Raw genomic sequence first — 24,491 nt, 5'->3', positions numbered from 1 at the left:
ACTGTGGACCACCTGCCTCGATCCTCAGTGACCCGTAGTGGTGATGGCATCTCGCTAGTGAATGGAAACACCGCGAGCCCACGCGGCTGCCTCCACCTCACGGGCGCTCCTCGGTCGCTTCATTTCAGCGGGACCGACGCGTCGAACGTACGACAAGCCGGCGTGAAAGCGGCGCAGGACCCCCCCTCCCTCCAGGACGCGCAGTCTCGCACGTGTATCATCGGCCCGCTACATCGGGGTCAAGCCGGCCGGCTGGCCGCCGAGCGCGGGTCCCGCCGGAGAGCTCCAGTCCCGGAGGAACATTGCGCTGAGTGCGAGCCGCGCCTGGGGGAGATAAAACAAAGCAAAATCAAATAAAATAACGCCACCACCGCAGCCCCCGCGGCATCCCGTCAGACAGGTCCTCTCGCCAACCTAGATTTCCCTCGCCCCACCGCCACTCATGGTTGAGCGCGACGGCCGCACTTGGCCCGTGCAGTCAGAGTTCCGCGCTCGTGCTTCGGCCACACCGGTGACCGTGCCTTGCCCAGGACGTGTTTCGCGTGCGCCGCCGCCCGCCACTACTGCGCTTCGCCCGACGGCATGCTTGAAGCGCGACAGCGCTGACAGCCCCACTTGTTCCTCAGCACAGCGCCGCATCCACCGCCACCCTGACGCGCAAAGGGAACCGGAGAACCGCAGGTGAGCTGCCGTCCAGGACAGCGCTTCGCTCCGTGCGCGGTCGACGGCGCCCGCAAAAGTGGCTGGTGTGTAGTATGGCTATAGCTTAAGGGAACCCACAACGAGAACCCTTAAGGTATAACCGTTGTTTCCGCACGAACGGTACTTTACGAGAGTGCGCCTACTTCTTCTTTTTTTTTTTTTTTTTTTTTCATTCACATCTCTCTTTACAACCTTTACTTCCGTTCGTGATGACGCGGAAGTGGACAAACTGTCATTAGTCGGACTTATCTGATTATGCGCATCCGAGGTGGTCGCAGCACTGATCCGATATATTTACAGCCGCTCATGAATCGTACTGCGCAGTACACTGGTGACTTTCCTGCTACGCGACGATCTAACTGCGTATTGTAACCGAAGCCTATATATACGTGTCGCTGAGCAGTTACTCGTAATAGGACTTTTGATTGCACGCAGCCGCGCGCACAACCATTTTTGATTGCGCAAATGCGTTTCAGCTGTGGAAAGTGGGCACGAGATGACGGACAACTATTAGAACCTGTGCGCCCGTGTAGTCAAAGTTTTCGCGGCGCTGTCGAGACGCATTCACATACCGGTGCAGCGACCGCCGTACGCACGAGACGGCTGTGAGTGCATTGATTCGTATCATTAGGCTAGCAGTATGCAGCGTGGGTCGTTCACTCCTGTCATTGACCATGAATTCACCCGGCTGCGCGTATCTCGCGCCGTGCGTGAGAGCAGACTTGAGGGGGCCGGCTTATGACACATCACTTCTGCAGTCCACAGACTTTTCCCTTTTTTTTTTTTTTTTTTTCTGTCGACAGGGTAGTGTTTGTGCGTGCGAGCCAGATTAGCCTCAAGATCGCGAAAGGCCGATATTTCACTCAGCGAGTCCTGTATCCCGTCGGCACCACAGTTACTGTACGAGGAATTCTGTTTTGAGGCTAAATATGTACGCTCTCACGAGTGCGTCGAGCGGTGATAACGGGAAGCACTGGCGATCGCGCAGCGGTCCAAGCAGAATGGCGAGGTACCTCCTTGCCCTCCCGCCTCTCCATCCTCTATTTTCGGCGCTCACGGCATGTATAGTGGAGCACGAATTGCGCCAAATAAAAGGGGTCATTCGCCCCGACGACTAATGCCTTGGCTCCGGCACGAGCCTACGCTCGACTCGATGCCCCCTGATTCCCGCTCCATTTCCCTGACCCGCCCGTGGTGCTTGGTCGACATCGATAAAGGCCTCCGGGGCAGAGAACAGTACGGCTCCCCCCCCTCCCTTATCTCACCCCGTCACCACAGATGTCTTTACGGCGAGCCGCTACAGCAACGGCATACAGCCGAGAATCACGAGCTGGTTTTCGTTTCCCACAGCGGCATGTGCGTGTTCCTGGGTCGATCGCTACTCCGCGAGCCACGTTAACAGTATCGTCATCTAGGCACTGATGCAAATGAGCGTACAAGTGCGCGTCGTTCGTGTAAATTCGGGCTCGGTATGAGGGCGTATAACGGTTGTTAATTTTTTTTTTTTTTTCGGAAAGAGAAATATGCCATTCCGTAAACGGTGCAGTTCCGTGCCAGTTCCTTACAGAGTCATAGACTCAATCGACGGCAAAGTGTGCACGTGTAAATGTCGGATTAAAGCAGCGAACACGAGCAAGGAAAATATGGTATACTGGCAGAAATTTAATCTATTATTACTGCGTTGTACACTGAGGACAACGAACGGGACCAGCAAAACTCGAGAATCCAATCATTGACGCACCACTCGAGGGGGAGCCGCCGTGATTGCTTAGTGGCTATGGTGTTGGGTTGCTAAGCATGCACGAGGTCACGGGATCAAATCCCGGCCACGGCGGCCGCACTTCAATGGGGGCGAAATGCGAAAACACCTGTGTCGTTAGGTTTAGGTGCACGTTAAGGAACCCCAGGCGGTCCAAATTATAATGGAGTCCCCCACTACGGCGTGCCTCATAATCAGATCGTGGTTTTGGCACGTAAAACCCCATAATTAAATTTAACCACTTGAGGCACACATGTATAGTATAACTGCAGCACAATGGCGCACCACGGAAGGCATCTAAGATAAACGCAACTATACTTGAGTTATGCACAGTGCAAAAGGTAAATGTAAACGAAAACTGCCTTACGCTGCATTCCAAGCAGATGGCGAGAGATTAGTAAGCGTTCTTCTTACTGTGTGGTTCTGATGGTCAATATTTGTCTATTATGAGGCAGTGAGTACCGGGCAGATGGTGGAAATTGCGTGGTCATCACAAGCGATCACGTGGAAGCACGACACTGGCGAGTCTTCATGTAACTTCGAATTATGATACCACTAGCTGTTAAGAAAAAAAATAATCAGGCACAAAAACACACGGCAATCCTTATCAAGATGTCGGAATACGGCTCAGATTCAAAGAACGCCGCCTCGCGTAAGGTGCGTGTGCGTGTGTAAATAGTATGTTGGGAAGGGAAAACAGATGACGTTAGGAACGCGGAGTAGGAAGTATTGGGAGGAATTTTCGTGATGACATGGGCTAGCTAGAAGTTTTTTGAGGAAATAATGGGGTCCAAGTAACAGAATGAGTAAAGGATGAAGCAAAGAACAATTTAAATTAGATACACACACCCGAAGGCCAAGAAGTTTACAAAGGAATGGAAGGAAGCAAACATGAGTGGCACAGGCGAAAACTAGAACATGGAGAAATGCACGAGAATGTGGAAACAAGTGAAGGGAAGAAGAAAGTTTATAAAAACGTGAAGGGCCTCACCCGGATGAAGCAGATTAAGGGAGCTCAAGGAAAGATACAAAGAAACCCTGAAGAGGTACAAGAGACCAAGGGCTGCTCAACGCGGACTAATTGAACTTCAGTATGAATTATCTAATGTGCTCATTACGCCGCAGATTTGGAGGGGAGAATTTATAGACCGTTTAGTACAGTTTAGTACAGATAACGGACGACCTGCTGAGTAAATGCAGAAAAACGCTGTTTTCGCTTTCTGGAGGGATTGTTATTCGCCATTATAATGCAACGCTTTCAACCTATAGCGAAACGGAACGTTACTGCTGGTGATATAAACACGGCCTTATTTTAACCTGATGGGGGGTGGGCGCGTGGGCGTTTTCCTATGAAGCAATGCCAGATTGCGCGTAGTTGTTTTCTTCTGTTTTTCTTGTAACAGCAGATAGCTCTTACGGCTTCAATAATGTGTAATCCGTTGGGACGGTGCTAAACGGCACCACCTGCACAACACGCGAATTCGTGTTTCTCCTTAGTGCTGCAGGATACGCTGATATTGCATAGTGTCGAAATATACTTTTTCAGGTGTACCACGCCACACATTGCTTCATATGTGCAACGTGTTACTATATACAGTCCGAAGAATTAGTACACGCCTATTCTCCTTTTTTGGCGATTCAGGCATTCGGTTACACTAAGAAGGCATTCTTAGTACAACCGAATGCGTGCGTGCACACAGAAGGCGTCGTATGGCGTCGGAGCGGGTAGCGACGTCTCTTTTGCGCTCCGCAATCTAACCGCTGTAAACGGTCTATACGGTGGCACTGCCGAAAGTGAAAAACGGAAAAGCAGCTGGACCAGACGGAACTCCAGTGGAAGCCTGCAATGCTACGGAAGATGGTGTGAACGTATTGTGCGACATCACGGACAAGATTAACGAACATCTCAAAAACAAAGGTAGGGAATTCATCCAATCTTCAAGGACGACATTCAGGACTGGAGGGATCAGGATGCATCAAGTTTATGCCGCTTGGTCCAAGGGGGTTTTCAAACGGATCGTGGGCAGAAAGCATGTGAGGAGAGATTGGTACCTTAGCCCAAAGTTTATATTCATATCTGAAATGTCCACTACCGATACAACCATAGGCCTGAGATAAGTGACAGAAAAATTCAGCGAAACCCAGCAGCAAAATCAACGTTGTCTTCACTGGCTTGGAGAATTCCTATGACAGTACCAATAGACAGATGGTCTGAAAATGCTTTACAAAGAACGTCCCAGAGAAGTACGTGCGGCTGTTCAAAAAATTAACAAGAAATAAGGACGAATGTTGGCAGCCTCACCAATGAAACTAAAAGCTTCGGGGTAACAATTGAGCCGCATGTCGTTTCGGCAGACTGGCTTTTCTGACGGAGCACCTTTGAACCATCCCTTATTTGCGTCGAGGGACAACGTTACGAATACACTAAACAACTTGCCAAAAGAGTGCGGCTTAACGTCGCCCGTGTTTTTCATAGCAGGGGCTGCGCACCGTGTAGTTTCCGGCCTGGCCGACGGTTCGACGCGTATACAAAAACGCATTTGCTCTGGTCAGTCCAAAAAGTAAACAAGGCTCCTTTCGTTCTCTCGCGAGTACTGAGTCAGAGGTCCCGGCCCACCCGGTGTGGAAGCGCCGTGACTGGTGACCCACTGACTGCACAGAACCTTCTTCCGACCTCCGCCTGTCAGACGTCCCGATGCAAGTCGCCTTTCTCCCGTGTCTGCCGCACGCGCTTCCTTTCGCCTGGCTACTCCCCCTGCCTTTTTCGTATCGGGCTCAATTTGCGCTCCCGTCACACACAATACACACACATACATGCACACACAGTCACCCCCCTCCACGGCCCACCTGCGGCGGCAGCAGAAGATCTGCCGTAGGGCGCACTTCCTGGGTCACGTTTACCGCCGCTATAAGGTGCATCTACGTCTTCGCACCCTCCGTCCTGTTACGCGCACGCGCAATTTGCCTATCGAAGCCTTGAAGCTGAAATGACGCACCTATCAGCCTGTCTTGAGAGCAGGTAAACCAGGAAGGAGGTTTCAGGGAGTGGAAATGTGGGAAATGTATTTCACAACAACCTTCGAGGGACGAAACCATGACTATCAGTCATTTTGCCAATCCTACATTCTGGAGTATCACCTCCCATTCCCCCTTGATAGATCCCCGATATTAGCCATATTGCTGCGATCAGGATTTGTAGAATGCAAATGTTTTACCGGTATAGGCGCCAAAGAAAGCGTTTGTTTCACTCTTGGCGCTGGAGTGCAAAACAGCCTGGCGGCGTCGCGCTGATTCGCGAACATTAGTTTTCGTCTATTCCTCTTGCTCCTTTTTTTTTATTTACTTGAATCTTGCACGTTCCCGTGCAAACAATTAGCTGCGGCAGATCCATAGACTCCTCCCATAATTTTGCGTAGCGTGCGTCAGTGTGCGAGTTCAAGTGCCTTATAACACCATCCGGAAAAGCAACTCAGGTACCGCAACAATCTGCAGTACTCCTTTGCCACTCCGATGATCAAGTTCGGCGCGCCATGGTATACGGCATCTCAACGACAAATCGGGAACTAATATAGCAGCATGAGTTTTCCTCGCCTAGCGCCAGCTTCCTTTTTCGAAGTTTTCCTGTCTGCTCTATATCTGGGTACCGACGGATTTCCCCCCTTGGCTTTCTTTCCGATTGGCGAACCAGATCCAGCGGTTGCGGGCGCGCGCTGGAAATGGTATTTAGGTCTGGGGAAGCTGCGTGCTGTATACGGAAGCGAGTTGCTATTAGCAAGGGTGGCACTAAACATACCTCGACCATTGCATTTCGGCCGAACATCTTTTTCGAGGCTTCAACTGCGCCTTCAAGGAGCCTGGCGCACACCCAACAGCGCAGGTATATCTATTTTCATTTTTTAACTTCGCCTTTCTCGTTTCGTCCTATATCAGTGTTTCATGTAACTTGAACCACACGTTATAAAAAAAATAAAATAAAACGGGGACATCGTAGGTGAATGCGACCAACGGCATATTGTTCGCAGTCATGAGTTACTATAAGAATATTTCTTGTTGCGCGCATGTACGTCAGCATCTTGGTTATGAAGACGTATAAAGCCGCCACAGTCGCAAATGATTAGCGTTAGGCCGGCGCTGAAAGCCGATGGAAACCCTTTGATACGCTTCCGTTTCCTTCCATATGATTTACTTACCAATAACCATTTCATAAGGGGGTGTATAGACGATAAACATTCTGGAGTTTTACGTGCCAGAACCACGATCACGTATCGAGCATGTACTAGTGGGGCACTCCGGATTAATTTGGATCACCTGGGGCTATTTATCATGCACCTAAATCTAAGTAGACCAGTGTTTTTTTTTTTTTTTCATTTTGCTCTCATCGAAATGCGCCAACCGAGACCATTCGATGACCCGCGATATGGAGCTCAGCAAAACAACGCCAACACCATAGCCATAGCGTCGTTTGTTGAAAACGCACTTGAGAACACTGCTTTCTGGGCGCGCAATTGCGTAAAGTTTTATACCTCACGGACTTTATTCCGAGCCCGGGATAGAGAAGTATACATACACCGCACGAGAGATAACCTCGATGAGACTGAATTGGCTGTGTGCTCTGTAGAAACGCTTCTGCAACATTTCGAATACAACTCCTGCCTTGAAGCGACTATTTAGGAGCATGCATAATTGAACCTGGTAGCTAACTGCACATACCAAAGGATATTCCGACTATTCTGAAAACTAGTGTGAACATTATTCCGTAGGTTGCGCCGGCCGTCGTCGAGCCATATTCTCAGCTTCGCACTATATGAGCGAAGAAAAACGACCGTTTTCCCACCCACTGTCACTGCGATTCGAACTCGGGCGGCAACACGCGTTTGGGAGCCGGACGCGGTAACAAATTATTATTATTATTATTATTATTATTATTATTATTATTATTATTATTATTATTATTATTATTATTATTATTATTATTATTATTATTATTGAGTTTTGTTCAAGGTACATGAAATGTTTTAAATAAACATGTCTCCCGGCGCTATACTGAACACATTGAAGTCTATAGGGTTTGACGAAAACTCGCCTGGCGAGGAGAGAACATGGCTGAATAAATGTACACTCACCAACTGAAGAACACAAAACAACAGATTGACGTTTCGGCGCCCACTACGGGTGCCTTGTTCACAATGAACATTTCATCACTGAACACATTATTTTTAAACCGTCAGTCCAATGAGCAGCAAAGATGGAATCTAAGCCAGCCCTTTTCACTTTCTCTTCATTTTTCTGTTTGCAAATATTTTAATATTCTTGCCCGAGAATATAGTCCCTAGGCGTGAAGAAACTCATCTTTTCCTGCTATCAAAAATAAAAATAGTAATATTAAAAAAAACAAAATGGCGGATAAAATTCCGCGCCACTTGCGACCCAGTCTAATTTCGGTCCTTGCTCTGATAAAGGTGGGCAATTGGTAATTAAACCTACATAAGCGCAGGGGCGGACATACGCTGGCCGGGGCGGATACGTCGAGAAGTGTATACGTTGCTTGAACATGTATAGATTCTTCGGCGCTCCGATAATCCTCCGATGAGTAAGGTCGCACACAGTAGAACTAGAGCATCCGTCCTTACAAACAGGAGTATTGAAGCCTCCTGCTAGGCCTTCGGAACACCCAGCGCGCGCACAGCAGTATACCGTACTGCTCGGAAACAGCACAGCCATCTCGCATGCCATGCCGTGGCTCGCATGCTGATAATGACAAATAAGAGAGAATGTACTTCGTCCGAAGGAAGGCTTCATTACGCATCCTCCCGCGCATTGTAAGTCTTGCGCTTGTCAACTGCGTTTTCATGACGTGATGGTCCTGGGAAAAAGAAAAGATCAAACGGTATGCACAAAAGGGGGAAGGACCCTCGTCAAACTGTACCTCAGCTTTTAGTCCTGCCTCCTATTTTCAGGATGAAAAGAAATAAAAGATATTGAATAGCTGCATCTGATGTTCACTGATGGACTCAAGTCTTCAAATGCGCAGGCGCTCTGGTTACTCTATATATACTTCTGAATGTATAGAAACTGCGATACAGCTCAAATACTTCGCTGCCGAGCACTTCGTAAGTCACTCAACATGCCGCTCAAGTACGGAATTGCACTTTTCAACAAGCCTGCCTATGTATATTCGAGCTTGATCGTAGTTTTCGTCTTTCATTTTGGTACTCTTATGGCCTCGTGGCAAATCGGGTATCGAAGGATCCGTGGTAACCTTGCACGCAGCTTCCATGGCGTTGCTCTTTATTGGCGGACTATAAGCTACACATCGAATCGACTCAGTCACTCTGGAGATACATCGGTGACAAAAATGATCGCGTGGACAAAGCGCTATGTGTATCCGCGTAAACGAAGAAGTCGTTGTGCGCGATTAGTACAGTCTATAGGGGCGATTGAGCGCGCTTTGTGTCTATTATCTGGACTCCTGGAGTACTGCCACTCCGACCACGCTAATTTTAGCACTCGGCGAAGACATTCGATGATCAGAACAGTGCACTGGGAGAAGCCACGGTGATAAATTGTAGATATGCTTCAGATGCCAACTCGTGCAAAAAGGTTTGTAGACAATGAAAGCCATTTCCACTGTTCCCGAACAATAGTCTTTGGTCGATGGCGAACAGCAGCACGTGATTATCTATATATACAGTTGCCGTCTGATTTCGAAAAGTTGCTATTTGCACAACCATTCTACGCCAGTAAATGCCAGAAGTAAAGTGAAAGGTTATATATATATATATATATATATATTCGTTTGCATTTTATCGAGCGTGTTAAGGACTCATTTCTACGGTCAGTTTATTCACCACATGGCAAATAACGAATGAAAGGTACAGAAATTTAAGGCGCCGTGTACTTCAGTACGCGTATACTTTAGTGCGAATGATTACGCATTTCAAGCTCCCACTTTTAATTGCGAAACAGGACAGTATAGAGGCACCCCGTAATTTGCTGGGGCGATGCATACGTATACGGGCTATTAAAATCCGCGAACGTACTAACCTTCACAGAATGCCGCGTTACCGGAGACGTGAACTGCAGCAACAGCGCTGGTATCGACATCTTGTGACGCTAATTCGTCCAATCACAACGCGTTATACAGTCATGTTATCGTGTTACGTGGGTGTTCGTGTTGCCGAAAGAATTAAAAGTAGAGGTGGGTGAATATAAATTTTTTTTCGAATACGTACGCATCGAATACAAATAGTAAGTATATAAAATATCGAATCGAGTACCGAATACTCAAGCGCAGGCGCATATAGATAAACCAAGAATATTTATTCCGGTATAATTAGGTACCACACATGTACTGACTAGTGAAAAAAAGAAGAGAGATAGCCAATTGTCAGGGACAATTAGGATCACTTTTGTAAACAAATCACTAATTGTATATAATTAAAAACTACGCGAATATCTCCTGAACATCTTTAGAGTCCGATTGCAAACAAGCTTTCCAAGAATGAATGCCTGCTGTATGACTTGCTTTCTAAGAACGCTAAATAAATGGTTGTTGAAGAAATATGAGAAGTTGGTGAAAAAAAAAAAAAAGAACGAAAACGCTTCTGAAGGAGTTGTGGCATGCCGTAGACACAAGTAAAAGGGCCCGTTGCAAGGAAGGCATCTCTGGTTGTGGCGTAAAAGGTAAAACTGCAACGTGGCTACACTGCAAGAAACACTAAATTAGATTGCAAGCAAAAAAAAAAAAATCACAGGTTCTTATGTGGGCTTCCTGCCTCGAAACCCCCCGCCGTGGTGGCTCTGGCGTTGCACTGCTACGGCCGAGGGTGCTGCATGGATCGAATCACGCCGCCACGGCCGCATTTCGATGGGGGCGAAATGCAAAGAGCCCCGTGTACCGTGCATTGGGTGCACGTTAAAGAACCCCAGGGGGTCCAAATTATTCGGGACTCTCCCCACACTATGGCGTGCCTCATAATCATATCTTCGTTTTGACGCTTAAGATACCAAGATTTAATTTTTTTTTAATCGCGAAACCAAAAACAAAGCTTGCATTATCCATTTTGTTTCCACATTGCTTCGAAAACGTTTGTCGTTGTTTCCCTTCTGATAATTCGCGAGACTTTATTTAGCACACGAATAATAGTAACCTGACTTTAACAGTCAGTTTCGAAATCTTTCGTCAGTTTAGGTTATTAGAAAATACCAAATAGTTCCTTTTCTAATACGAGTACGAATAGCTATTGTGGGTAACATTCGATTCTTAATCGAAACCACCCCTAATTAGGAGGGCTATTAAGTCGATTACGTCGCTGCCGACATGTTTTACACCAGCAGCAAGTAGAATACGGTTGGTCATTGCAATAATAGCTCCTGTGTCCTCTGGTTAAGCTTTGCGCACTTTTGACCCGGTATTAACAGGCTGTTTCGACATTCAGCGTCTGTAGAGTGACCCGTTGTTTCGGTTTAGGTGGCTCAGTATAGGTGTGGCGTTCTGCTCCTGAGCACGAGGTCGCTGGTTCGATTCACTGCAGCGGCAGCTGCATTCTGATAGAAACAGAATGAAAAAAAAAAATGGTTCATGTAATTGGATTTAGGTTAGAGTTAGGGTGGAATGCAAAAATAATAGACTTTCGAGTATAGATTGAGCTGCGTGTTAAAGGACTGCAGGTGGTGGAAATTAATACGGAGCCCCCCGCAAAGGCGTCTCTCATGGCGCGTGTGTATCGCTTTGGGACATTAAATCCCATAATTTCATTTTTTTTTTATTTTTGATGTTTTGGTCAACCATCACTTGACGAATTTCGGGCGGTGTACACCAGCTGCGTTCGAGTGGCTCGCGTGGTGTTACGTGGCTTTTGTGCCAGGTACAACGATCTCCAAGCTTTTCGTGTCGAGGGACTGACGCCGAGCAGGCTGTCATTATGCACCGCTACGTTACGGTGTCTTTAGATGGGTAGGTGTGCCGACCGGCGCGTCTGGAGCGTAGTTCACCGCTTCTCCGCGTCATGACGCAAAATTTGCGCTGTGGTCAGTAGAACGGTTCCGTAGCGCGCATCGTCTGCTACAGGGGGCTGGCGGCGAGCAAAAAAAAAAAAAAAAAAAAGAAAGAAAAACTTGTATTGGAATAGTGGCATGTCGTCTGTTCGTGTCAGTTTCACAGGAAGAGAGCTCCGCGTCTCTCGTACTGTTTGCAAGTTCCTAAGCGATGTGGAATGTTCCAGGTCGGAAAATGACCGGCGAGATTATCGGCGGCAGTGCTCCACCAAAGAAAACCACCAAGGTGGCTTACTTCTTCGCTCCGAACTGGAAGTCGGGCTCTAAATTTGTGAGAAAGACTCTGGAAATGTTCGTCCCGGGTTGCTCAGTAGCTTGCTCAGTATCGGCGACGTTAATGAGCAAGCCGTACACCGAAAAGCGTACGTCGATGAGCTCCTCGAGATTGGAAATTTGCAAGCCGCACATGAGGTGCTCAGCGCCTGCGACATCGAGCACCGCTGCGCTGCTACAGGGAAAAGAAAAGTGACTCTAGGCTTATATTCTATACAGCAAGCTATGTAGCAAGGAAGTTCCTGCAAAGAACCAAGTGCATGCTCCGATTACTCAGGGACATTACTGAATTCAACAGAATGAGTAGGTCAGGGCTGTTGCTCCCTTCTGAAGCACTGAAAAAACTGCTAGCATCGCTCGAAGGACGCCTTCAAGCTGTGCTTCAGTTTAAATGAGTTACGAAGGAACAGTATCGCCGACTTTGCATCCTTTCTGCAGCTGAATCCTTCGAATTTGATCGGCTGCGAGCGGCACAAGAAAGAGCTCACAAACGATGTTGTGAAGTTCTATTCAATTACACGCCTTTACTTTCCTGTGAAGGGCAAGAACATGGCACGGAGGCGTGTGCTGTGAATAATGTTATGATGTGGTGGGCCAACGTTGCTACCTTGCTGGCGCTTGGCTATTTATGTTGGTGCGTCCGCTGACTCAAGTTACCAGAGCTTTTCTTGTATTTTAAATATATTATTCTTGATTATAGTCCAAGACGTATTGCTTTATTTTATTTCAACCAAACAGTGATCGAACCATATGCACTTACCAACACAATTCGTCTCGTAACAATTTAAATACCCTAACTTAGGCAGCAATAAACACAATAGCTGGATTTCTCCAAATTGAAACATTAGAACTCACTAAATATCACGTAAATACGTTTCCATATACCGTATAAAACCACTGCTGTATTGTTTTATGCATGAAAAAAATGCATCTACGTATTTAATGGAATGGGCTGGAGCGCCGCGTTTATATCGATAAATGTGACCAATCGCCAAGCTAGAAAATTGACTTCAGCATATCGTGTCTTCTGACTAGACGACAGTAACAAATTCCCCATTCTGGCTTTGCCCACACACGGCCGGACTGGAAAGGCGCAGTCCGGCCGTGGGTCGGCACACCTACCCATCTAGCCACCGTAGCTACGTCAACATCCATTTAACAGGTGCCGTAATTTCCGCGTCCAAGGGACTGTCCAAGGATACCCATGGACAGTCCGCGTCCAAGGGTATCCACTGGTGTAAATATGAACTGCCAACTTGCAGTGATTGCAGTCTTAAATAACTTTACTGTTTCTATACATATATAGGTTGACCACGCATATGGGGCGTAGTGCGCGGGGTTCAATCTACGATCTGCTATCTGGAAGCCGGTAAAGCTTAAAAGTCTGTCACTACATGAAATAAGCGCTATATAACTCACCGAATTTCAGACTCGGGACCCGCCGTATTTAGTATTACCTGAACTGCCAGAGCAGCTGAATTTCCATTACTGGTGAAACGACGAAGTGTTCTTGATTCTCTTGCTGGCTGTCTGTTTTCTTCAGTAGCAACTAGGGAAGTTAGTAAGCGAATACTTACAAAACGTCATTATCGAAAAGCATAAATAACTTTGCGACAGCGAAAATCGCACTGAGTTTGCCCTGAAGGTTACAATGAGCGATATCGAAAAAAAATGATTCCTATATAGTGCGCACCTCTGGTATACATATAGCCCGCGGAGTGCTGTAAACCCGGCATGTCTGTAAACAAAACTGGCTTCGATAATGTGAGCTATAGCATGGAATTAGTGGGTTCGCGTGACGCTCCTGGCGACACGCTGTTGGTTCACTATGCAAACAGCCCGAACAGTAACCGCTACGCCGAGCAGTAATGTTCTGTTCTGGACACGCTCACAGCGAATTTATATACATAGTCCTAAACCATTGTTTAGCCTGTTCCAAACGCCGGTTTACCATCCAGCAGCGCCCATCTTCCTGGATGGATGGATGGATGGATGAGGCTGAACCCTTTAAATCGGGCGGTGGCATACGCCACCTAGCCTGGCGGAACAGCGCAGCGCTCTCTTTGGGCGACCACGGAGATCCGCACCGCCTTTGTAAGGCGTCTTCGAGGAAAAGGAAACTCGAACTCGCTCTTCTTACTTTGAGCAGGAAAACCTGCCGCGAAGGGATGTGCTGCTTCAAGGAAGTTTCCTGTTCTTTGTCTGGACGTGTTTTGGCGCTGCCGTGTGAAGCGGGCGCAGGCGGGCTCGTTGCAGCGCGTTCAACTACACTACTGTGATAGCGGCGTCGCTTGGTTTGCTTTCCGCGTAGCTGAAGTTGCCGAGCCCAATGCTCCACTTGAAGCCTGCCGGGACGAGTGCCCCGTGTCGACAGCCAGGCGTTCCGACGCGATTTTTCTGCTTTTCTCCTGCGAACTTACATGAACACTTGTCTGGGTATCAACCGGTGCGCGGGAAAGCAAATAGAGATCTGTTAACGCCTTCATTGTTGGGCTAGAAATATCGCTGATTAAGTAGCACAAGATGAAACGATGCAAGAAAAGAAAACCAGTGGTTGGTGGGGTGACGCGTATGCGCCTGCGTATGCCTAGAGATAACGGTTTTAGAAAAAATAAGTGCTGAATAACCATCCGTTGGTGATTAGGAAGAGGTTTGTGCCTGCACGCTCTGAGAAGTTACCGGCCAGCGTAGCCTGCTTTTTCAACTTTGTTTCGAACAGCATTAGATTGAATATTAAGAATCGAGAGAGAGAAAATTGGCACATTCTCCTTTCATTGAAGTGTGTTGTAAAAAGAAACATAAAGGAAACCGAAACTCGTGGATAAAGCGAAAACATGACGAACACCAGTACACGGCAGAGCGCAAGTTACCATGCATGTTACGTGGCCACCTACTCTTTCGCTCGTTTGTGTCGTCTGCTGTCGCCAGTTGTTGGTCTCCGAGGCAACGCAGTAGCTCCGGGCAGGCGGGCGTTGGTGCCCTCTTCCCTCTCCTCGCTACTCGCAGCCATCATCATTACTATGCTCCGGCAGCTCCGGTTTCCGCTACTCTAGTTTCCGCTAAGATGGCGACGACCGCGTTTGGGTTTGTGTGGCGCTCCTGCTCGTTGCACGGTAGCCACTTGAGTGGGACAAGTTTTGCTTTAGGAAACTTCAGGACATCTCGAACAAACAAGTGGTTTTATGTCTCTGCATACAGCAATAGGTTTACGGCAATGCAAGTGAGACAAGCAACTAACCTTCGTGGCTCGGGAAACTCCGACACGAAATCAGGTGCGCTGTGTATCAGCTGTTTTCGGTGACATATTTTGTCAGTTGTACAGAGCGTTCAGGTAAGACCGTCGGTTTAGATATATATTTAAGGCGAAGACTGCTGCTCTTGTGAAGCGAATTTGAATTTTGTTCATGACCTTGACCCGCCTCTTGTCATTCTTCAAGCGAAACGACCGATGACAGTTGATTGTTTTGAAGTGTTAATTAAAGTAGCAGTAACTAGTGTATTTGTAAGCACTGTATCATAAACAGGTTAAATTATTCGCTGAACAAAGTTTGTAGGCTGTCTAGAATGGTGCTTGATGTTGAACATTCGCGGTGGCCACACTTCAATGGGGGTGAACCTGTACTTAAATTTATATGCACATTAAAGAGCCCCAGGTTGTCAAAATTAATCTGGAGCCTCGCACTAGGGCGTCCGTCGTGCAGTTGCCGTGTTTTTTTTTTTTTTTCTTTAGCATTGCTTCGTGTGTGTCATTACGGTCAGAATCGAACGGGGTGCATACGCGGACCTTGTGACGGCCCAGAATTGCACAGGATGCAAATGACACTCTGTGGAAAGTTCACGAACGACAAATAAGTGCATGTCGCACGTGGCACAACGCTTACGTTCTGCCGCCCCTGTAATCGTATCGCCCACTTGGGTGTGGAGTGGTGCACCTTCCTGCTCCGAGTAGTCTGACACGGTGCAAAAGGCTCCGGTTTCAATTGCCTACTCCAAGGGTTCGAAGCCTCGGCCCTACCCTCTATGAGTCCCAGCAGAAGTTTAATTGTCGTTATGTCATTGATGGGCAGATACGGGTTCAAGTTCGATCAGGGCATGCCTTTGTGTTGTAGTGTGTGAATAAGAAAGGATACATTTCTGTTTTTTAACTTGAAGAAGGTTGGCTTCAGTTTTTTTTTTTTTTTTTTTTGTTACCGTACATAACTATGCATTACTGAAACACTTTCAGTAGAAATGTAATTAAGTAGGTTTGTGTGCTTCTTTATTCCATTGCAGCCATGTCAGCACCTCCATGGAAGGAGGCAGCCAGCCTCATTGTAGTTAGCCGTGCCCCATTACGAGATGTGGTGGGAAAAGACTTGGCAACAGCCATGATGGCAACCGTGTGGAACAACCAGACTGAGCGCGTGTCACGCTGCGACTACCGTGTGCTGATGGTCAAGCGGTCAAGTCTGAGCTCATTCATGGCCAATGCTTATGTGTACCCAGGTGGCCTCTGTGAGCCGTGTGACTTCTCATCTGATTGGTGGGAGGTGTTTGCAGCAGTGGGTGCCACAAAAGAAGCTCTTCTCAGGGATGTCTGCAACCGGGCTAAGGGTCCACGACCTCCTATGATCACCAAGCCGATGACATTGTCACACAATCAGCTCAGTTCTGAAGACCATTTGCCAGGTGACTTGGCTTACCGTATCTCAGCCATTCGGGAGACATTCGAGGAAACAGGGGTCTTGCTGCTCACACAAGCTGCTCCTACTCGTAGTGAGGCTGTTCTGGCCGAGTGCGTGAGCGAAAGCATAGACACAACACTATGGCGGCAACGGCTGCGAGAGGATCCAGTGAACCTGTTGCGCATGTGCCGTGAAAATCGTCTCTGTCCTAATGTCTGGGCCCTGCATGAATGGTGGGACTGGTTGACACCTATCTCGGTGGGTCACCGACGTTATGACACCATGTTCTACATCTGCTGCATGGATAAACAGCCGCAGGTGGTGCTCGACCAGAGCGAAGTGATCACACTGAAGGTAAGAGGTATTAGGCATTTATTGTGGCCACTTCAATTGTTTGTTTAGCCTGGCTGGCTACAAGAGATATGTTCTTCTAGTCCTTGTTTTCTGTTGCTATGTCATGTTCTTACGGTCTCATCATTAGATCTTTTATTGAATATGTCACCCTTCTCTATTTCACATTCTTATTAACCAACAGAGGCTTTCATAGCAGTCGAGCACAAGTGCAGAGGCGAGTGAGTAAAGGCTGTACATATTCCTATCTTACAAAATCGAGATAGCAGTACAGTGGTATGTCAGCAGGAACTGGGTGTAGAAATGTTTATGTTCAACAATTATGTATCTGTTTTAGTGTAGGGCAGCTACAAACACAGGTAGTGCATGCACATCTGTGCCTGCACATCTGTGCCTGAGAGGTCTGGAACAGTGGCAGTAGGTAAGCACAGTTGTTGGTTGAAAGTAGACACAGCTGATAAAATACTACTTGCTATTGAAACGGGAGAAGGTTGTGTGTGAAGACATGGAGTGAAGAGAAAAGTGAAATCTGTGTTGGATGGCTGTGCAAGTGACATTGAAAACTGTGGCCACCAAATATTCACATTGGCAAAGCAAACTACAACCATACATCTTGCTTGAGTGGATTTATTTAAATAAGCCATGAAAATAAGTTTATGGTAGGCCCTATGATTTTACATGTAGGGTGTGGCAACCATTGTTTCTACACACCATAGAAGAGTACGGCATCTTAAGACAGCTTATTGCCTGTCTGTGCGTTGTTGCAGTTGTCACTTTTCTTTTTCTTTTTGACCTGGCGCATCTTTGATTTCCTTGATAATTGATTGGCGATGATTTCCTTGATAATTTTCATTGGTAACACTCTACAGCCAAGGTGACAGCCTTGCAGTTTAGCTGAAGTACCAGCATTTTATAAATGGCTGTTGTCATTCTAAGGGACATTAAGAGGAAGTGCTGTAATAGACTAATATTGGTGGATTACTTTTTTTAGAACTGCTGCTGAAATCGGAAATGATGCCTTATTACTGGAGACATGTCTGAAAGTCGTCGTCTTGAATTTCATGCTCTAAACTGTGGCACCAGTGAGACCTCGGATAAATAAGTCTTGCTGTATTTTTTTCATTCTTGGGCCTTGTGCAAGAGTACCCCAAGTTGATTCTTTCATTTACAGATTTGATGTAATCATTTTTATTATTAAACATGTATCCAAGACATCTGACCAAGACTACTGTTAGCCTCAGTCACATGTTACAAGTCTGATGTGACAAATAATTGGTGTGAACATTTCAGAGTGGTAACAAATATCTTCGGATTTTGACGGACTAGGCATCATGGTTAAATGTATGCGATTTCTGAGTGTTCCCACCACCTGTCTATTCCTTTCGTCATTTTCTGGCATAAAACATTTCTGCCCATGGTAAAAGTGATCTATGTGGTATCGTAAAAATTTGATCTACCGAACTAGCTTAACTGTAGGTTTCCTTTAGTATGCCTAAGTATACCTTTAATAGAAATGGTCTGGGTGCCATAGGGGCTAACACATTTGAACCTCTTGCCAACATCTGCAAGAGTCATATATTCTGGTTTTATTAAGTATTCAGTTGGTAGCCCTTTCTCTTATCACATATGTCATGTAAAGCTGGACGTCGACTAAAAATTTGAAGCTAGTTAATCGGTGCCTTTTAATTGATCATTTGGATTTGTGAATATATGTACATAAGCGACAAAAAAATCAAAGCTGGCAACTTGTCATGATAATACACTTTGAAGAAAAGCTGTTCTATTTGAATTGACAATTGCCTTTATTATTACTTGAATGAGGCTCCATGCAAATGGACATTCAAGCATGTCAAACGTAATCACAGGTCTAGCTGCGGAGGCAAAGAACCTTGTTAACATTCTCTGGCAGTAGAGAGTTCCTTTGCTTAAAATAAGAATAGGAAAGAGGAATAGGAAAACTAGACATTTCATCAGTCTTTGCCACAACTGCAGTGCACATGTGTGGCCACAGTTAGAACTCATTCCCTTTTTGATGTTTGTTGAGCAAGAAAAGTGAGAGCGTCGATGCCAGCGTTTGCCAGATTTTGGTCATGTGTACTTAGCAGATTAATTGCAGTAAAAAAAAAATTGTTGTGATTATAGCTTTAATCGGTGAATCGGATGGTTAATCGATGAATTACCCAGCCTTAAGGTCACATTTTAATTTGGTTGTGCAGGGGATATTGCAGAGGTGTCATACTAATTACTAATTCAGTCTAGAAACATTGCACCTATACCTTGTGCATGGCTGTTCAGCCATGTGAATATATTTCATAAAGTCTGCAGACTACGTTGAATGCATGATTACCCATTGTGAAGGTCACAAGGAGTAGAAAAGGCAGACGGAGCTCTTCTAACCTCATGACTTTTGAAAAAAGTAGCTATTACCCCTTATGTTCCGCAGTTTTATCTATTTTCGTGTTTTGGGTAATACATCTCAAAATTGGTGCTTGTATATTTGTTAGTACATGGTCATGATCATGCGTTGACCAGCTGCAATTTTGTAATTGCCACACGTGCTGTGAAGTTATTAACTAAAATGATTGTTGTACTTTGTTAATTAGCTAATTGCAGATTGTGAGTACATGCAAGTACCAGTGACCGTTTTACTGAATCTCTATTAGTCTGCGATGGAATAGTAGCGCCACCACGCCTTTTCTTCTTTACATTTTCATTGTGCGGAAGTTCGTTTGGTGACTCGTTTACACTTGATTTGATTGCTGTTACTCTGAGGCCATACGGGATGCTTCGAGTAAGTCAGGTGTGAAGCCCATGCGGTCGTTGGTTACGGCTGCCAGTACTAAAGCCCGTTGATCGACGCGCCTCCGACTTTTTGGTCGGCGGAAAATGCCACCACCGACCGCGTTGATGCACGCGTTGTCACATGGCGTGGCCGGCATGCCTGCTTATCTTTTTTTTTTTTTTTCCCTTCAGTGGTGCACCCCTGAGGGCATGCTTCAAGATTACTCTACCGGGGCGGTGTTCCTGGCGCCGCCGCAGGTCTACGAAACCTCGCGGCTGCTGAACATGACAAGTTTCGCGGAGCTGAGCCAGTTCGCCTGCCGCAGGGCCACCGAAGGCTGCGAGCAGTGGATGCCCGTCATCGCCTCGGCCAGTGACGGTGCGCTGTCCCTGCTGCCAGGTCAGTCACAGCGTGCGCTCGCGCCCTGCCCCCTTGTGAGGTGCCTCGATGCCTGCACAGCGGAAACGCGTGCTTTCCAAGGGCCGTATTCTGAAACGTTCGCCTAGGCGAAATTTCTTCTTTCGCTTTCAGGCGTGCGCCGATTGGCTGTTTTAGCAAAATTGGATGAGCTGATTGGGTGGTTGAGCCCAACGTCATTCAATTTTGCTCGACCAGCCAATCAGCGCGCACGCTGATTTCGCCTAGGCGAACGTTTCAGAATACGGCCCCAAGTCCCAGAGCCCGTCAGCGATCGCTCCCCTCTTCCCTCCCCTCCCGCAGCCACCGCGGGCGAGCATGCATCTTTTTCAAACGAACCACAGAAATGGAGGCGCGACGATTGACCTCGCTTTCCAAAGCAGACTTCCGCAAACCTGCGCACGGGCGCACCGCGCGCAAACGCGGCAGAAAGAAAAATTCCGTGGGGAACCATCGGCTGCATTCCTCCTGAGGCGTCCGGCGGGCCTGCGCCGCGCTGGGCGGCCCCGTTTCCTTGACCTTGTTTGGATGGCGCGATTCTCTTTTCTTTCGTTGTTTTCAATTCGTATCGGCGCCATGAAACCCTCCCCCACCCCGCTCTCTCCCTCCTTCGCCGGCCTGGCCTGCAGGGAAGCCGACTCGGTGTCGCGCTCCGGTCTGCGTTGCACTGCTCAGCGGCGGCCGTGTCCTCACTCTCATTCGTCTAAGCAGCGTTCCATCGCTTGCGCGAAATGGTTCAGGGCTCATGGAGCTGTGTAGGAAAATGCCTGTTTCACGTGCTGAGATTTGCCACTGCGTTTTTGGCAAATGCAAACTTTGTTAAAGTCCGTTTCACATGGTGCGACTTCCATCGCATGCGACGGAAATCTTAATCGCGCTCGTCGCAGGCCCCCTGCGTGTGAATTGCACCATGTTGGTCGCTCGTCGTACCGATCGCTGCGATTTTTTTTTGTATTTTTTTTGTTCGCCAACACACACAAAAAATTAATCCATCAGAATTGCGCCGCGATCTATCTTGCGGTTTGTTTTGGTTATGATGGTTGTTGGAAAATGCCTGTCGTTCAACAAATCCAAGAAACTTTTGGGTAGCCGCGTATTTCAGTATCTTGATCGTACCATCAGCACCAACACGTAAATAAGGGCAGATAAAAACTTGTACTTAATATTCCATTCTCTCATTTCTACGCGTTTGTTGACATACTGTACATAGCAAGTGAAGTAAGTTTTCACGTTGGCTTCGGGTGCTGACAAGTGTATTTCGGGTTATTCACGCGCGCTGCGAGTTGCCAATGTAATTCCACTAATTAGACTCCAGTTAATTTGATCTGCGCGGCTTTCGTAATTTCGATCCTAGGAAATATTTCGTTATTTCGCCCCAGGTGGATTTTCAAGCAGCTCACAATGTCTGAGTGCGATTTTTACCCTATTATAACGCCCCCCCCCCCTTTTTTTTATTTGTCCGCAAATTGCCTACTTGGTGCAATCGGACACGAAACCAAAACCGCCTTCGCGGCGTTCGTATGCTTTACCGCATAACACTGATGTAATGCGGCAAAGCTGACTATAAAATCGTGCGGCGAAGCTGATTTTTGGAAACCAGCCGCCATTGTGCAACACATATTGGATAGACCCTTGCCCATTTTTCTTGCTTAAAAAATCGGATGCGCGTTAGATTTCTATTTTGTTTACTAGCTTTAACGTCATTTCTAGTTTAGTTTTCTACTTTTGAGACATAGAAAGTGGGTGCAAATTTGGTTTGGAGGCGTGTTAGAATAGGACAAATATTGCTAAATGAATCCGTGGTGTGTTTGGCATTTTCTCTGTACCTTGTTTAATTTTATCAATTTCGGCAGTCCAGTAAGGGTCAAATTAATGGAAGTAAATTGTACTTTGAGGTGTCGCCCACCAGACGAAACGAAGACAGCTGGATGTCTTCTTAATGTTTATTTGTTACATACATGCTACTCACGATATAGAATCGCAGTAGTTGTAGCATGGTGCCTTTCGTACGGTTATATGTATCGTGGTTAAATCATGCGTACAGAACAATTGAAGGAATGGCAATCTCTGTCGAATACTGTATCAAAAGCATATGGCATGACAGCATAGTACACGTTTCAATGTTACGCCGCATATGTGACTATTTAGTTGCACTCTGTTCAATTTCTCTTCCTGCGCTTTATGTTCCCAGTGGATTAAACAGGCCATTTAAAGGCACACTAAAGAGAAACACTGAGTCAGTTTAGATTCATAAATTCTCCTTTCGTTGATTTTGCAGTAATAGATTATTAGATGAAAAAGTGGTGGTCAAAGTTTCATTTTTGAATATGAATTGAATACAAATATCAAGTACCGAATCGTATATCGGGTAGTGAAACACAGGCACATATATTAACAGCAGAAATATTTTTTTTAGTATAGTTAGGTACCACACCTGCCCTGACTAGTGCAAAAGAGGTAGCTAACGATCGGGGACAGAGGATCAGCTTTAAACATAAGATCACTAATTGTCATTAAAGAAACTGCACAAATAGCCTCTGAACGTCTTTAGGGCCTTATTGCAAACAAGCTTTTCAACACTGACTGTCTGCTGTATGGCCAGCTTTCCAAGGATGCTAAATAAATGGTAGCCGAAAAAGGATCGGAAGATTGTGTATTCTATCACTATCAGCTTTTGATGCTACATAGCTGGACAGAACCAAGGTAATGTTGTTTGCCGTCGCTTGGAGATACCAAAACTATGTTGTGCATCCTGCGTAATTAGATAATTAGTCTTAATTAACTTCTCAATTTTATTTAGATGAAAAGTGTCAATGAGAACATTGTAGAGCAACATGAAAAACTCCCCATACAGCTTTCTGTTGCTCAGTACGTGCGACATAAAAGTGTTTTTCCGAGCGTGAAAGAAGCCCGCGAATACACGCAAAGTGCCTTGAGCAACCAGTCGCGCGGCAATTTTGCGTGTATTCGCAGGCTTCTTTCACGCTCAGAAAAATCCTTTTATGTAGCACGTGTTCAGCAACTGAAAGCTGTACTTTCTCATGTTGCTCTACAATTGCCATTGCGAAGGGCAGCGGACTGTGCCAAAGTGAGGTCTCCTGATGTCATGCGGGCGAAGTAGTCGCAGGAAGAACCTGACTGCGATGCCGGCGGTGAAAAATCTGGTGGAGGTTCTGTGGTCAGCGCAGAAACCGTGTGGCCGGCCAATGGGGTCAGATGAGTGAGCGATATGCCGTGTTGAACTTGCGTCGAGAAGCCAAAATTGAGGATGGGAAAAGAGGTGCCGTTGTTTGTAACTGTCACCACCGTATAGGGGAGGGCGACGTTGCGTGTCATTGCGACCTCAGGAATAGGGCAGGCAACGTAGTCGCTTTTGGGTCGGGGCGGAAAGGCTGAAAGCTGGACATATATTGTGGCTTGTGGAGGCAGTCGAAGAAACTCTACGGAGCGTAGGCGGGGTGGGCCGGCATCGACAACGCACGAAGGAAGTTCTAGCCGGAGAAGGCCCGCGGAGCAGTCGATAAGGGCAGCGTGTGTGGACAGAAAGTCGATTCGAAGGATAAGGTCATGGGGGCACTGTTCTAGAACAGCAAAAAGAACAGATGTGTGGCGACCATAAATGGTGATGCGCGCAGTGCGCATTCCAAGCACGGCAGGTGTACTCCCGTCGGCTACTCGGACGGTAGGTGAAGCCGCGGGCGTCAGGACTTTCTGGAGGCGGCGCCGGAGGCTCAAGCTCATTACAGAAATTTGTGTGCCGGTATCAACAAGGCCTGTAACTGCCACACCATCAACCAGAACTTCAAGAAGGTTGCATCGGGTATCAGGGACAATCAGAGGATTTTCAGGCCGGGTTGTAAATGCAATGTCACCTCCGGGGGCTGCACTGGCTAGTTTTCCGAGAGGCGGTCAAAGGGAAACCGAGAGCGGCGAGGTTGGGGCGAGCAGGACTGACGGCGCTGGGGCGATGGTGAGCGGCTGACCCGGTTTTCCCTAGGAGGACGTTCAGCACTTGAGGCCTCAAGACGGAACGACGGAGCATATGGTGCACGGTCCGAGCGATTGTAAGGGTTTGGTCGATAGGACGTGGGCCAGCGGCTGCGGCAATGGCGGGCGATGTGTCCAATCCTAGAGCATGTAAAGCAAATGGGCCGGTCATCAGGTGTGCGCCAATCGGCTGGATTTCGATAACGTGGCCTGAAGGTTGTGTTCGATCTTGCAGCAGCGACGACAGGGGCGACCAGGTGGGTAGCAGCATTATCGTTATCAAAGGCGGGTAAAATGCCCATATTCGCCACCTCTTGACGAACCACGGCCTGAATTTGCAAAATTGTAGCCAGGTTGTTGCTTTGCATACCATCATAAGGATTAACGGGTGCCGTGGCCTTGAGTTCTCGACGCTCCTGGTGACGTTTTCTGGAGCTTGCGCTTGCCGAAGCGTGGCTAAACCTTTGCATGGGGAGGACGTGGCATCCGTATTGGGAAG

General features: G+C 47.1%; 1 protein-coding gene across 4 annotated transcripts in view; it reads left to right on the top strand.

Moving 5' to 3' along the window:
- Positions 1-24,491, top strand: part of LOC119436113 (acyl-coenzyme A diphosphatase NUDT19-like) — a 155,825-nt gene that overhangs the window by 124,315 nt on the left and 7,019 nt on the right. The window contains exons 1-3 of one of the 4 annotated variants that reach the window (XM_037702862.2): positions 468-681; positions 16,064-16,809; positions 19,780-19,987. In XM_037702862.2, coding sequence (XP_037558790.1) covers positions 16,066-16,809; positions 19,780-19,987 — 952 coding nt within the window. In that variant the 5' untranslated portion in view covers positions 468-681; positions 16,064-16,065. Of the gene's footprint in view, positions 1-467; positions 682-14,839; positions 15,123-16,063; positions 16,810-19,779; positions 19,988-24,491 lie in introns of those variants that run through there. The other 3 variants (XM_037702861.2, XM_037702863.2, XM_049660920.1) reach the window with 3 other exon arrangements.

The sequence above is a fragment of the Dermacentor silvarum genome, chromosome 1 (genome assembly GCF_013339745.2).
Source record: "Dermacentor silvarum isolate Dsil-2018 chromosome 1, BIME_Dsil_1.4, whole genome shotgun sequence".
NCBI lineage: Eukaryota > Metazoa > Arthropoda > Arachnida > Ixodida > Ixodidae > Dermacentor > Dermacentor silvarum.
The sequence above is the reverse complement of the archived record's forward strand: the minus strand, read 5'-3'. Positions and strand labels throughout refer to the sequence as shown.